The following is a 15,882-nucleotide window of genomic DNA, read 5'->3' on the forward strand; positions in this document are numbered from 1 at the left end:
TCTACTATTTTTTTCTACTTTGGAAATAATTTTGATTGGTCTATTAAAGCTGACTTCGTTGGCAGTTTGAAGATCTCAGCCCACATTGGCTACTCCAAGATCCCTAAGATGATTCACTCAGAATTTTGAAAATCTTGAGCAAGTCTACGAAAACTTGGTCGAGTTCATCATTGCAATGTTTGGTAGAAACCTCTTAATAATTCAAGTAAATTATAAGAGAGAGAGAGAGTCTTTGGGTAATTTAAATTGACAGCCCAAAAATTAAGGGACATTTTTTCTTGGCAAATTTACCACAACATGCATCACATTTCGACTATTTATCAAAATGGTAAATTGTAACAATTAATTTCGAAAATGGTAATTTTACAGTTTTTAGAATTAATATTTTTTATCAAAACAGTAAAAACAGTAAAATGTAAAAAAAATTTATCGAAAATACCCTTTTTTATTTTTTGACTAAAATTATGAAAAAAATCCTCTTTTCTTTCATATTTCTATTTAGTGTTGGGAAGATTAAAAAGAAGAGAAAGATTTAGGTGGATTTTAATTTATTTCTAAGGTTAAAATGGTAAATACATATGTAAAACAAAAAAAGGTATTTTCGGTAAAAAAAAAATTACATTTTACTGTTTTTACAGTTTTGGTAAAAAATATTAATTTTGAAAATGGTAAAATTACCATTTTCGAAATTAATTCCCACAATTTACCATTTTGATAATTAATTTTGAAAACTGTACTATTTTGATAAATTATTCTTTTTTCTTTATATTACAACTAGGTGGCATGTGCAAACCCACAACTCTTGAAGGGTTTATTTGTAATTTAGAATATTAAATTAAAGGATGGTTTACTCATTACACCCCCAATTTCTTAAATCATTAATCACACCCTAATTAAAGATTAAAACACACCATTCAAATATTACAAAAGTTCGGTTAAAGTTATTACAAAGCATTGTAACACACTGAAATAACCTGAACATTTGTTTACAATTTGGATTAGGCCAACATAAAATCCTAAACCTAACAACTAGAAATCTTTACAAAAAGGAGAGAGGCTCTATTAACTTTTACTATTCACATCCATTAAATTATTATTTTTATTTTATTAATTGAGGGGTAATAAGTAAAAGTTGGGGTGCCAATTGCACCCTATTTAAAAATTAACGAGATTTAAGGGTTGTGGAATTGCAATTCTTGGCTTTTGACTATTATGATCCTAATTATATTAAGTTTAAATTTTAAGATGAAAGCCTTTTTCAAACCCAAATTTTTGGTGTCGAACCACTTCTACTCCATATAAAAATGTATTAATTGAATAATTTTTTTAAGAGAGCTTCTATTACAACAATAACTTTTGCTAATACCACCTCAAGATGTGTGCTAATTCTTTAGTGATTTACCTATGAATTGGCGTTAGCAAAAGTTGGTGTGGCAACAAAATCTCTCTTTTTTAATCTTGGATAAAATATAACTCATGGGAAAAGATCGCCAACCAACAAAAAAATCCACGCTTTTTGTCCTATAAGGGTTAGAAGTTTCAAAATGGATTGATTTTTTGTGAGGGTTGTCTCCTCAAAAAATTCAGCTCATTCTGAAAATTCTAACCCAATCAAAAGTGGTTTACGAAAAAAAAAATGGACAATCCACGATTCTTCAACTTGTAAATTGAGTTAGAAATTTTGGAATAAGCTGATCTTTTGTGAGGATGATCTCTTCATCATAAAAATCATCCTCATGAAAAATCAGCTCATTCTGAAACTTCTAACCCATATAAGACACAAAGCATGGGTTTTTTAATTGTCTGTTGATCCTGCTTTATAACTCATATATTATGATTTATGACAGTTCGCTTAGTGGAAACCCTTGTTAACAATCCCCCGTTTAATTCACGATTTTTTTTTTCATTCAAAGAAAGTATTATTCTTCGTATTATTGAATTATTCTAAATAATTCACATATTTTTAGTTAAAAAGAATAAAATACAAAATTTTTTTACAAAGTTTTATAAAATCCAGTCGAAAAAAATATTGGTGTAATTTGTTGTATGTTGTAAAGTGTAAACTTGTAAGTTGTAACGTATATAACACAAGTCTGACTTTGAAGCGACCATGTTTTAAAATTTTGGAGGAATCTTACATTTTAGGTGATACATGTACCTTTCATTTTTTTAAAATAATGACTTGCCCATCTACATTTATTTAAAATATCACCTTAATTTATTAAATTAATGATTTATCCCTCGACTTTGGTCTTTTTTTAAATAAACCAATAGAAATAATAACCTCAATGCCCTCATTATTACCTTCACCATCACCAATTTCCTCATCACTCTCACTATTAATATCATTATCATATTACCAAATTTTTTTACTTTCAAATTTTAGAAATGAGGTGTATAATACATATATAAAGCATATGTTACATATTTTTCCTTTATCAAAATCGAATAGAACTCGAATTTTTCTCTTGTCTAATTTTTGTCGTATTCAAAATTGCTAACAATGATGGAAATTATGGGTAGGTTTATTTGCATGTACCGAAATAGTTCATTTCACCCACTTGTTTGCGATATCCACCTTAATTTTAAAATATCTCTTTAAACACACCTATTAAATCTGTTTTAACCTCCATTACTTATTGCACACACTTAAGAGTACCAAACCATTTCTTCATCTTATCTTTTTCCTGTTATCTTCTCCTCTTTCTCTCTTTCAATTTTTTTTTTTTTTTTGGCATCTTGATAGATCTCAACAAGGGTTTTAAGCTTTAATCTTACTTATTTCTTTTACTCAAACACTTCCAATAAAGTCAAAGTCGTTCACATGAAAATATTTTGACCGATAGGTACCTGTCGAATCGATTTTATAATGGTTGATAGAAAGTTTTATTTAATAGGTATTTATCGAATCTGTTTGGTAATATTCAGTAAGTACCTATCAAATTTGTTAAAACAAGTTCAGTATGAACCTATCGAATAGAACTATAAAAAAAATCTTCAATTCAAAATCATCATTTTAAGATTTTAATATTGATTTTGTTCATCTTTATTGATGATTAAATGTATAATAAAAAACAAAGTAAAAAAAAACATTGTAAACATTAAAGATGACTTGAAAAAAAAATGGTAATTTTATATTTACAAGAATCACTTAAGTGCGGGTGTGTGCAAATAGAACGAACTCGGAAACGCTGGACGGGTGCACTCTGATGACGTGTTCTTGAATGCGCCTTCGAAAAGCCGGCGTTGACTTGTAAACTAAAACGCGGAACCGTTGATATTTCATCCTGCATTACGCTGTATCAAAATCCTATACTCCCATCCCATTTTCAATCTGAGACTCATAAATAATCAAACGCCATAGTTTGGTCATCACCAAACACAGATGGGAGTATCATATTATCAAACACCACGTCATACGGAATCAACAAAATCATTTTTGACTCGTTTTCGATTAGACTCGACGACCTTGCACGAAGTCCATTAATGGAAATGGAGCTCTTAATTCTTCTCTTCCACATTCACTCAAAAAATCCAGAATATGATCTTTCCTCATTTCTTCCACATAGACCAATCCAACAAAACCCTAACCCTAATTCGTCTGTCAATCGATCTCATTCACAATGATGGATCGATTTGGCCAGGCAGTACTTGGTGCCTCTGCCAGCTTCTTCTTCGTAACCCTAATCTTCGCTATAATATTTCTCCTCTGCAAAGAAACCCGAAAACAAACCCCTCAAACCCGAACTCGAACCACACCGAACCATAATCTCACACCATCAACCACCATAAACGAAAGCGCATCGTTCGATCCATCTCTCAATGAAATCTCCATGGACGAGCTCATCATCGCCACAAAAAACTTCGCCATAGACGGAATCATTGGTGACGGAAGCTTCGGCCTCGTCTACAAAGCTCAGCTCTCTAAAGACGTTACTGTCGCCGTTAAAAAACTCAGCAAAGACGCCTTTCAAGGGTTTCGCGAGTTTCGGGCCGAGATAGAAACCCTAGGTAAGGACAAGATCCGTCACCCAAATATCGTTAGAATTCTCGGTTACTGTGTATCAGGTGATGATCGAGTCATAATCTACGAGTTTATCGAGAAAGGTTGTCTCGATCAATGGATTCACGACCCGTCATCTGATGATGACGTGTCGGTTACCTCGTCGGATAATGTTCGTCCACCCTTGTCTTGGGAAATTAGGATTAAGATCATTAAAGGTGTGGCTAAGGGACTATGTTATTTACATACTTTAGACACACCAATTATTCATAGGGATATTAAGGCTAGTAATGTATTATTGGACAAGCAATTCGAGGCACATATTGCTGATTTTGGATTAGCTAGGCATATCGAATCGTCGCACTCTCATGTGTCGACACAAATCGCGGGTACCGTTGGTTATATGCCACCAGAGTACAAGGAAGGTCTCATGGCTGCAACGGCTAGAGCTGATGTTTATAGTTTTGGTATCTTGATGATTGAGGTCGCTACCGGTAAGCGACCGAATTGGCCAATTAAGATGGACGATAAAAAGGAAGTTGGATTGGTTCAATGGACAAGAATAATGGTGAAACAAGGTCGACAAATCGAGATTATTGATAGAACGATATCGAGAGAAGAATTACCAAAGTCAGATGTCGAAGAGTATTTTAGAATTGCATGCTTGTGTACCAGTGAGGACCGCAAAAAGAGGCCCTCCATGGATGAGGTTATTATGATGTTCAATCAACTCTCGTCATGAAATATTTTCATTCCATATTTTAAGTCTCTACTTCATTCCAATTGTTATGTCATTTTGCCTTCCAAATCTCAATGTACATGCTATAATAGTTTTATCATTTTTTTTCTCCATGAAAATCAGTCTTTAAGTGGTATAAAAGCCTCTCTTATGTTAGTTGGAGATTCATCTTCTTTTTATTCCTATTTAAGGAGCTAGGGCATCCCTCTTTGATGATATATATCATACTAAAATTATGGATATTAAATCAAAGTAAATAAATTTTATTCATGCCATGTGATGGTCTTTGATGGATTGATCTCTTTATATTTTTAGGTGGAAAGCCTCTTTTCCCTCTCTTCTAATTTATATGAGTCACAATAAATTGACTAAAAAAAAAGTCATTCGAAATTCACTCATTGATGTGGCATGTGTACATAGCCATAGAATTTTTTATTTTATTTTTGGAATACACAAGGCAAAAGATCTATGATCCTATACACACATCCATGTCACCGAGTGAATTTCAAGTGGTTCTATTTGAATCAGTTAATTATTAGTCAATTTCTATATCCTTCATTGTTTTTAATAGGAGTAAAGGGTTGGTGGTTAATAAGGTGAAGTTGAGTTCAATGAATTTTTTTTTATTATTATTATAAATATTTTTATTTATAAGTAAATTTATTTTTTCATTAGCACCTTAACAATATTCTTACAGTAGAAAAGAGAAAAAATAATGGTGAGATGATTTATGTAGAGTGAAGATCAGTCCAAGAAGTCCCAATCTTTGATTTCAGGAAAATAATAGGGTTGATAGAAACATAGATATTTTTCTTCAAAATATGAATGAGAAGGAAAATAATAAGATTGATAGAAACATAGATATTTTTCTTCAAGATACGAATGAGAAGCATCTATGGTTCTGTGCACACCAATGTGTGAAAGAATGTCATTGTCAGCACGACTCTTGATTTAATTATTGTCATTTTGGGCTGAATAGCCCACAAACAACCACTTTGCTTATTGATTAGGCAGGGCCCACATCATTTGTTACGGGTTCCACTTATTTATGACATCAAAAAAGAGTCTTAAATTTTAGAGAAAATTACTGAAAGGACCCTTGTAAAGGAATTAATTTTTAAATAATCCCAAAGTTTTGCACAATAACTTGATAGGACATTTAGTAAACTTTTTTATTTCTTAATGAGTGAGCTCACCACTTTTTTATTTACTGTCAACATAGTAACAATAAACAACGTTTTTTATTTTATTATTGAAAAAAATGTGTCTTGTATCTCTGATGATTAAAACAATTAAAAAACGCAATCTTTTCATTTGTAACAAAAAATATCATTTTATTCTTATTTTTTCACAGGAAAAAAATTTAAATACTTTTTTTTTTTTATAATGTGGGATTTGATGCATAATAGAATTTGGTGATTCATAAATGTAAAAAGATAGGATTTGATGATAATAACTTGATTTTATAAATTTTCATTAGATTTATATTTTTCATAATTTTTAATATTTTGTTATCTTTTATTTTTATCGTGTTTTCCCATTTTCAACGTTTTTCCCAAGTTTTCCCTGGCCATTTTAAACCCATACTCCAACTTTGTGATTATCACTGACAAGTTCAACATTTTTATTTATTTTCAAACTCGACAGTTTTTTATTTAATGTTGAGTTCACAATTTTTATCGTCGAACTCACCATTATTTACTATTGAGTTCGCCACCTTTTATTTACTGTGGAATTCAACGCTTTTTATTTACTTTCAAATTCACCACTTTTAAATAAAAAATGGTGAACTCAAAACTGGTAAAATCCATTGATTTTGAATTTTGAATTTTCAAGTTTTTTGGACAAAAACACATGGAAAGATCAACTAAAAACTTGAAATAACGGTTTGTTTAGATGATTTCAACCCAAAGGAACTATTCTTAATCAATTTTCATCCAAAAACTAAGAAAGAAAAATTATAGAATTTGGTGATGCATAAATGTAAAAAGATAGGATTTGATGATAATAACTTGATTTTATGAATTTTCATTAGATTTATATTTTTCATAATTTTTAATATTTTATTTTCATCGTGTTTTCTCGTTTTCAACGTTTTTTCCAAGTTTTCCCTTATCGTTTTAAAGTCGTACTCCGACTTTGTGACTATCACTAACAAGTTCACCATTTTTATTTATTGTTGAACTTGACATTTTTTTATTTAGTGTCGAGTTCACAATTTTTATTGTCGAACTTACTACTATTTATTGTTGGGTTCACCACTTTTATTTACTGTCGAACTCAATCTTTTTATTTACTTTTGAATTTACCACTTTTAAACTAAAAAGTGGTGAACTTGAAACTGGTAAAATCCACCGATTTTCAAATTTCAAGTTTTTTTCAACTAAAACACATGGAAAGTAGACTAAAAGAGATAATAGCTCAGTTAGATGATTTTAACCCAAAAGAATTATTCTTAATCGATTTTCATCCAAAAAATTAAGAAAGAAAAATGAAAACCCCTAATTTTTTACATACATCTTCAAAATATTTGAAAAAATCATTGAAAATTGTTTCTTCTTTCTTAAATCATTTTTGATAAAATGGAATCTCCAAAATTCAACTGAGGTGCTAAAAGTCTAATTTTTTTGGATGAAAACAATGAGTTCGAACGATTAGAGTATTCAATCGTGAGAAATGTTAGGAGATGAAGTCCAGGGACTATTAAGAAAATAAAAGAAAAGTTTATTAAATGGGCTACTAAGAGGCCATCTAATTTTTTCCTAAATTTTATCTTTTATCTTTTATCATGCATGTTGGTGCGTAGCTATTGGTATAAGACTGCAATGAATTCCCTTAATTAAAATGTAAGTGAAGATAAAAATTATTTTCCTTATTGTGAGAGTAATCCCACGGTCACACGTATTGTCCCTTCAAAAAGTCCTACGTTCAACTAGTTGATTCGAGATCAATCGAAACCCAGGAGGGTGATTCGAAGGAATTCATTGCTTTGTGGGGGTGTTTTGAACACACTTGACCCACTTTTCTTTTATCATGCATGACTGATAAAAGATAATTTGGTAAAAATGATCGATACTCAAACAGTAATATTATTTATTTCCAAATTAATATGCTATTATTGACTCAGATTAATAGGAACGTGTGTGACACGTCTCCTTCAAGAGAATAACGTGATCCACACGTCACGCCAGCCTCCTTATACAATTCACTCCGTTGTTTTTTTGTTTTGTTCTATTTTAGTAAAAAATTCTTAGATAAAAAATGATGGCTAACTCTATTTATATCCCTTAAATTCGTTAATTGTGAGTGATGTGACAAGAAGTAAAGATTCCAACTACCTATGAAAGTTTCTCTCCACTTTTGTTTAATTATTTCCTATATGAAAGTGTATAAATTAAAAAGTATGAAGTAGCCTCATTTACCAATTTTAATAAACTTATGATTCTCCATCCACCAAGGCTTGGACAGTCACAGCTATGCAATTTCGAATCCAATAAGTGATGAGAGTTTGTAGGTTGTGGTTTCAATACCTAATACGAGCAATATTTCCTTGGGGCCACCCGCAAGCGCGTTCCCTCACTTACTTGGTGCGTGTGATGTGAGGGCATTGCACGTGTCTAGGTGAGGGTCCCATATGCCTTGGTTAACAACTCTGGCTCATCCGGTCCCTTCAATTGGTGAAACCCGAGAAAAGGAAAAATTTTGAAAAAAAAAAAAAAAAAACCCTTCTCAAAGTACATTGCCATTCTATGATGTCAATGCTCATTGAGTGAGTTGTGGCCACTAAAAGCATCACTAAATATTGGAAATCTTAATAAAAACAGATAAATTGATAGAACATTAATGGAATACTTTTGCAATCTAAAGTCTCTTAGCTGATATCCTTAAGGTTGATAAAGCGTCTCAACTTAATTATGTTGAATAGAAAAGGTGTCTGTTTATCAATAGTTCTAATTGCTGAGAAGGTACAACTTTCTGCTTACCAAAAGATCTCGTGGGAAAATATAATAGGATTAATTAAGTTAAATTCAACACAGTTAATTAAAATTACAAAAAATTCAAGACTAACATTAACATATGATCTCCAATTGTGAACTCACAATAAAATCAAGAATTTTCTAATCATCTGAACTTAAATATGAAATAAATTTGCCATACCTTCTAATTTTCTAAGTACCAAGACAAAAGAATTCTAGTATGATTCCACAAAATAATAATTTTAAATGGTGCAAAATGAATCTTGTGAGCTTTTAGGTCATCTTAATTAATCTATAACAAAAGATTAAGATCAATGGAGCTTTCCTATAAATAATAATCTAGGGCAACAAATAAGGGGACTGGAACCCTAATTTGAGTCTCTCTTAAAAGGAACCTTTTCACTTGAAAGAAACCTTTTCTCTTGTTGGGTGGTTTCCCCCTTTGATTTGAAAGTCACCATCTTACCTCCAATGATGATCATCACCATTAACATCATCTAAGACCTTATTCACAATTTACCCCATCTACAATAATTAAACAGAGAAAATGAAAATCAATATGCCAAGGCACGTGTTCAACATGTTGTCTTATGACCCAAGTCATTAGGGGTAAGGCAACATTCCAATAATTGAGACTATGAACCGATAATATTATCAACCTTAAATGCAGAAATAAAATTGAACCCAAAAGATCTCCCACATTTGCATTAGTTGTTTTAAAATGAGGCCAATATAATGATAGAATATGGAAAAGAAAATAACTATAAGAAACAAATTAAATACCATTCCCATCCACTTAAAACAATGTAAAGTTGGAACATATATTGAAGACATTGATTTAATTCAAAAAAATGTTCCCAACTTAGATCTGAAAGTGGTCAAAAATAAAAGGTAAGAAGAAATGTTTCATACATTCAAGTGTTTGGAAATAATTGGGATTAGGCTTGAATGATAATAATATTGAATTATTTTTAGCAGTCTAACCAAACTGGATCTTTGATTACCTTATTATTAAATCCAAGCACTCACATTGTAATTTCTGCCTTATTCAGGTCAAAAAGAAATCTGTTGAACACAAAACATGGTCATATCAACAAGTACACCAGAAGACATAATAAGTTATCTTAGAAACAGAAGCCTTAAAACTGCAGCTATTGTATCCCAAATTTACCTCTATATGATTGCTTAAAATGTTTATATCTTTGACAGAAACATAATGAAACTGTATAACTAAGTAGGTAACAAAGATGACCACTTCTGCACAAGAACTTGCAAGTAAAGATTAAAAGGTTATTGAGGATGTTTCTTCGTTATTTATTGGCAAGTCAGCAAAAAAAAAATAATATGCTCTTCTGTAATGGTTGAATATGGTCTGTATTATGGAAGGATACAAGGATTCAACAGACATTGCTCTTCTTTCGTTCTTAGCATCCTATCAGTAGGATTGTGAGCTCTTTTATCCTCAATTTGGACAAGCTTTTCCATCTCTAGCAAAGAGTGAGTAGTTTTGAAATGCATCTTGACTGCTCGCTAACAAACCACTGAGGCTAACACCATCTCCACAGATAAGCTGCCGATAGGAAGATAAACCAAGGTCTATGGGCCCTAAAGAATCAGACTGTACAAAGACATAAAAGAAAACAATAGGATTATATGTCTATATACAACTTCAGTGGGAAATCATTTGAAATAGAAAGGAATTCAACAAGTTCCTGTGTATTAGGTGGCAAACCTACTTTAGTTTCTTGAAAACCATGATCCTGTATGATCCCAGCTTGGGTGTTTGCCTGCAAGAACACAGCAAAAATAAACTCACATATTTTCTCAATTCTAGTTATGAAACCTATCAAGCAGGCCTTATGAACTATCTAGCGTCGGCAACGGTAGAAGTGGCACTCATACAGAGAAGTAGGACCCACAATTGTGCAATCCATCTATGACTAGAACTCCTAGGCCATAAGTTCAGTAAATCAGGTTCTGAATCACCTAACCAATAATCTTTTTAGATAGTAAAAGATTTATGAGCAGATAAAACTCGATACATTGCATGGTAAGGATCATCCAAATGGTGGGCCCTACTCTCACATTGGGTACCATAGATTTTCTTGTTGCAATAATAATAATCGTTGATCAACCAGGAAGCAAACCTTAACCAAAATGAGGAATTTGAAAGACTTGGTACTAACATGCTGACTGAAAGAGCCAAAAACTCTTTTGGATGAAGTTAGAACCTCTTTGCCTGAGGAAGATAACTTTTGAATTGGAAATGCGTGACATGTCTCTTCAGCATCCAAAATGGATGAGTGTGATCCATGAGAAGGTTGATTTAGGCCTTGAGGACGACCGTGTATAAGGGCAGCAATAGAAGCATCGAATGAATCACAACTGAATGGAATTTGCTGCAAACAATAATCACTTCCTGTAGGCATTGGATCACCACATTTGGCAGCAGCATGTAAGGATGCTTCAGAAAAGAGACCTCCAATGCTTAAGTTAGTTAGACTATCATCCCATAATGACGATGATAAGGTGAGACCATTGCCGATTCCTGAATTATCCTGTATACAAGAAAATATGCACAACTCAGAGAAGTACTACGTACGTAAAACGGAGCTTGGATCTATATGTCAATAGGTCAAACTTGTGGACTCAAGTTGAGCTTACCTATAAAAAGAAAGGTATGTAAAACAAACTATAGATTGAGGGAATTGTGGTCAGAAAAATACCGAAGGTTTTTCTGTTCTATCCAATGGCATGGGTTCATCCACTACTGCCTTTGGCATACCACTTGGAGAGACTGATCTGTTATCTTGACTAACTAGCTTGTAAGGTTGCTTTTCACCATCTGTAATCTCCTCATTCATAGTAATACCTTTCTGAATGTTTTCATCTTGTGAACCACCCTCATTGCAGGAAGATGTGAGAGGTGTGCAGAAGGTTTTCAGCTCCAGATTCAAGAACCATCCATACCTTGAAAAAGAAACCCAAGTCAGCAAGTTGACCTATGTAGTTATTAATGCTCAAAAGTAGCAAATAAACAAACTTTTGACCTTAAGCGGAAGATGGAAGGTCTGCCAATGGCTGCAAACACATCAGCTACACTGGTATCAGTGTCATCCAAAGTCCATCTTCTGCAACCAGCTAGATTCTCAAGCGAGATGTCGTAAGGGAAAAGGATGAGCTCCCCCAGTGCAGTGCTTGAACTACCCCACTTACTCTTAAGATGCTTCAACACTGAGGCTATCTTCTTTCGATCACTTAAAGTAAGCTCCAAGTGTGGATTATATCCATCCTATAATACATATATGAGAATGATGTAGTTATTGCCTTCAAAAAATTTCACTAACCTGATACAGAATTTTTCTAATTGGTCAAAACTCTCAGGTTCTTTACTTTACCTTCTCCAATCCTTTGCGAGTGACTTCATCTATAGGGAACAGCTGAATTTTAATCTTTGCAAAAGGTTGCAGTCTCTGTCTAGGCTCCAGTTTAAGTGTAGGCACAATATTTGTAATTTCTGGTTGACTTGTTCCATTGAGTGGAGGCTGCTCGGACAATGCTTGGGCTGTGCAAGAAGGTAAAGAATGACTCTCTTTTCCAATCGATCTAATATCGCTTTGGCCTATAGAGAGAAGACATAGACTTAGGTCAAGCACACAAAAATAGTTAGCCTATATCTTCTTCTTTTCTTTCAGAAAGCAAGCTAGGACTGACAAAATGAATCTTAAGCCATGTAATCAAAGTCAAATTCAGACACATGGGATAGCTGTGTCAGTGGTATGAAATCTAATGTGGCTAATTGAATGACTTTAAATTTTAATCAAGTTAATGCAACATTACATACATATGTATGGTGAATAGAAAATTCCTAAGTAACCATCCTGAAAGCGCAAAAATGGCAACAGAATATCACCAAGATGATGCTTCTCACCTGCAGTTTTGTGTCGGGGCCCACAAGTTTTCTTTGTAGGTGTTTTGCCTCTGGTGCAACCAATTCCTGTATTTAAATTGCTCTGAGTAGAAGTCTCATCTGTTGTTCGACGTCGCTGCCGTGCAGTTGTCATTGCAATGGCATAACCCACCTTTGGTTCAAATAAAGCAGGTAGTAACACACTTGTTCTTCTTCAGATATGCCAGTACTACTGAAGAGGATTCTGGATAGTTGGGATATAGATAATCAGTGTTTTTCTGCATGTGAACCATTCTTTACTATTTTTTTTTCTTTGCTTAAGTGTGTTTGTGCATGTGTATTGGAATATGGCATTCTATCCTACAACAACACCCCCCCCCCCCAAAAAAAAAAAAGAATCCCATCCCTTTTGAACCTCATATAAATTTGACAACCTTAAGAGATTTACAGAAGAAAAAACACATGGGTGGTTACTGGTTAGTGAACAAGCACTATTATCCATCGCACAAATAACCAACACAAATCGGTTCTTATGTCCTATGTAATGATACAAATGAGTCCATGCTGCCAATGATAATCAAATGCCATGTATTAACATAGGCATTCATACAAGTAGGTGTGAATTTTCCCTTAGCTCATTATGTTTATCTATGTAACAAGGACTCTCCAATTTCTAAGAATTTGTTGTGTTAAAATACCTTGCTGTACCCACATGTGAGACACATGCCGACACATTTTTCCGAATTAGTAAAAAAAAAACTGCTTTATTATTTATTTATTTTTGATAGACAAAGAATTCATTGAAGACAAAAACAAGGAGGTCAAGAAACCTTCCTACAAAATGGAACAAAGTAAACAAGAAAGAAAAAAATCAAAACAAACAAACAAAAGACCCCTCTGACAATTTACAAAACTACCTCCCATCTAAAGAGGAATCTCCCCTTGAAATCAAGAAAAACCTTACACTAAATAACAAAGAACCCACAATGTTAACACTTCTTGCACGGAGTGCTCTCTCTCTTCAAATATTTAACTATTTCTTTCTTTCCAGATCTCCCAACAAACAACAAAGGGGCTAATGGGCCAAAAAATCTTTTCTTTTTAATAGAGAGTGTTGGTCTACCAACATTGGAATAGGGCCATGACTATGTTGGGAAAGCACCAATAAATATGTAGAGAGAAAAATGAGCCTAATTTTCTCTCACAAAGGTACAGTCAATGAAAATATGGTTTGCTAGCCCACCATTCACTTTGCATAACAACCAAATTTCACTGAAATGATACCTCTACAGATAACATTATCAATGTTTCAAATCGTATTTAGAGATGCGTTCCAAATAAAACTTGATATCTTGGATGGGACTAAAAGACCCCACACTACAGATATCAATAATAATAATGAAGGCTAGGGAATAAGGGATTCATAAAAAGATTTAGCAGAGAAATATCCATTTCGACTCATCATCCACGCCCTCTGACCCTACTCCGTAACAAACATGGGAACAAGCGAGATTAGATCAATGAGATATGTAAACAATTGCATCTCCTAATCATTGAAATTCCTTCTGAAACCAAAATCCCAAGAATACTTGTCCCCTATTTGAACTTTGACAACCTTGATAGGAAACCTCTTTTTGGAGGGCCCAGAGTTGGGGAAATTGAGCTTTGAAAGACAATAATCCATACCACTGGAATGTTCTGGTATATATTATTATCTTGGTTATCCACAAGAAAGGGGAAAAAATCCTACTGAGAGCTATATTTTGAAGCCTAACTTAGTAGGGTCTACAAAGTTAGAAAAATAATAAAACTTTATTAAAGGAAGTATACCAATGATATTAATAAATAGGCATTACCAGGTTTGGCATGATCTCTTGGAGCAGACCAAATACTCTCACATATTAGATGGAAATGGGTCTACTTAGGTAAAGTTTGGTTAAGTGAGAACTAGAACAAATCCCAGTTAATAAATGATCAAATATCTAGACCTAGACCCTTACCAAGTAATAAATGGGGAAGCCCAGACCCTATATAATTAGGTAAGATCTTAGTTTATGGTATTGGTCAAAGTAATTTTAATATTGATTAGTAAGTTTGATATAAATGACAATAGGTTGAATATAGGTGTGAAAGGCTTTGATTCAAATGGTTCTCAAAAACTCGTGTAGATCCGCAATAATCCTTTATTCCATAGCCCTGGGGCTACTTACAACTAGTCAATTCAAAATTCTAAGATGCATTGGTACTAGCAGTGCATTAAAGATGAAATCATTGATTCTCCCAAGAGGCCACATCATGAGAATAATTTCTACAACTAGCAACTCTACCTTAGGACAATTAGAGTTACTGCCTTCGAAGAAACCGGTAAAAACCAATACTAACCTTTACTCAGTTAAAGTTCTCATTAATTCAAGGAAGTTCAATTTGACATGGAGATGTTCAATAAAAATCATTGACCTAGAGAAGTTTGGAGAATTATTACCAAAATGTTGATCAATAATATTTTAGAAAAAAAAAAGGTGATTTAACAAGAATGGTAAAAACAAATGCCTAGCACACACACAAAAAAAAAGGCATTGTATAAACGTCTATGCTTGCTTATATCACAAAAATAAATAAATAAATCATTTGATGTATCGTACATAGATGGCATTCCACGCATTGATATAAGTGCATGAAATAATGAAAATTGAGAATCTCAGGAATAAAATATACAATTAATTGATTTTTCATATCCAAACCATCATCCATCCGCATACTCACACTTGGCATCCAGCCCTCGGGGCAAACCCAGTCCCTGGGCGATATCTCCTTTGAGCTGAGTTAGATTGTTTCAGCCAGATGACATCAAATCATTTGCACTATGTGGCAGTATGAGGTAAGAACGCCATCCACAATTACAATTGAATTTCACTTTGTCCAAGTCACAAACATATGAAATTTGCCATTTTTTGCTACTTTTTGGGTAATTTGTTGAACTGTTACCAAGTACTCATTAATAACCCTAATTAGAAGATCAGAGATGATATGTGAAAGCGATTACGATTTTACAACTACGTTAACATGACGAAACCCTAGTTACCCGAATGTGAGTTAACACATCAATTACAAAAATTTGAATCTGAGGGGTTTTTAGATAAATTCTCTCTTCCAGATGATAATTACCTAAACCAAATAGTATTCGATTCAGTTGCGTTTTAGTCCAATTTGTGTAATTTATGAATCCAAAATCCAAATAGTCAGATTTTAAAAA

General features: G+C 33.1%; 2 protein-coding genes across 2 annotated transcripts; one reads left to right on the forward strand and one right to left on the reverse strand.

Moving 5' to 3' along the window:
* The first annotated feature begins 3,353 nt into the window (after window positions 1–3,353).
* On the forward strand, window positions 3,354–5,017 carry LOC147406707 (phytosulfokine receptor 2-like). The gene has a single exon (XM_086434876.1). It carries the CDS (start codon window positions 3,624–3,626, stop codon window positions 4,743–4,745), a length of 1,122 nt encoding a protein of 373 aa, XP_086291002.1. The 5' UTR covers window positions 3,354–3,623; the 3' UTR covers window positions 4,746–5,017.
* Window positions 5,018–10,181: 5,164 nt separating this feature from the next.
* On the reverse strand, window positions 10,182–15,882 carry LOC147406708 (TSL-kinase interacting-like protein). The gene is made up of 8 exons (XM_086432562.1): window positions 15,393–15,882; window positions 12,651–12,873; window positions 12,118–12,341; window positions 11,770–12,011; window positions 11,446–11,689; window positions 10,906–11,277; window positions 10,426–10,506; window positions 10,182–10,337 (listed from the first exon to the last, which is right to left on the reverse strand). The coding sequence occupies exons 2-8, from the start codon at window positions 12,781–12,783 to the stop codon at window positions 10,182–10,184; spliced, it is 1,452 nt and encodes a 483-aa protein (XP_086288688.1). The 5' UTR covers window positions 12,784–12,873; window positions 15,393–15,882.

This window comes from Akebia trifoliata, chromosome 3 (genome assembly GCF_017979445.1).
Source record: "Akebia trifoliata isolate Shusen 1 chromosome 3, ASM1797944v1, whole genome shotgun sequence".
Classification (NCBI taxonomy): Eukaryota; Viridiplantae; Streptophyta; class Magnoliopsida; order Ranunculales; family Lardizabalaceae; genus Akebia; species Akebia trifoliata.

Bases quoted from the DNA above. Each gene is read 5' to 3' on its own strand.
- LOC147406707 (XM_086434876.1), top strand. From the start codon at position 3,624: ATGATGGATCGATTTGGCCAGGCAGTACTTGGTGCCTCTGCCAGCTTC.
- LOC147406708 (XM_086432562.1), bottom strand. From the start codon at position 12,783: ATGACAACTGCACGGCAGCGACGTCGAACAACAGATGAGACTTCTACT. The intron at 12,012-12,117 runs GTAAAGTAAAGA...TATGTATTATAG, and splicing joins CTCGCAAAGGATTGGAGAAG to GATGGATATAATCCACACTT. The intron at 11,690-11,769 runs GTCAAAAGTTTG...TTCTTTTTCAAG, and splicing joins CCTTCCATCTTCCGCTTAAG to GTATGGATGGTTCTTGAATC.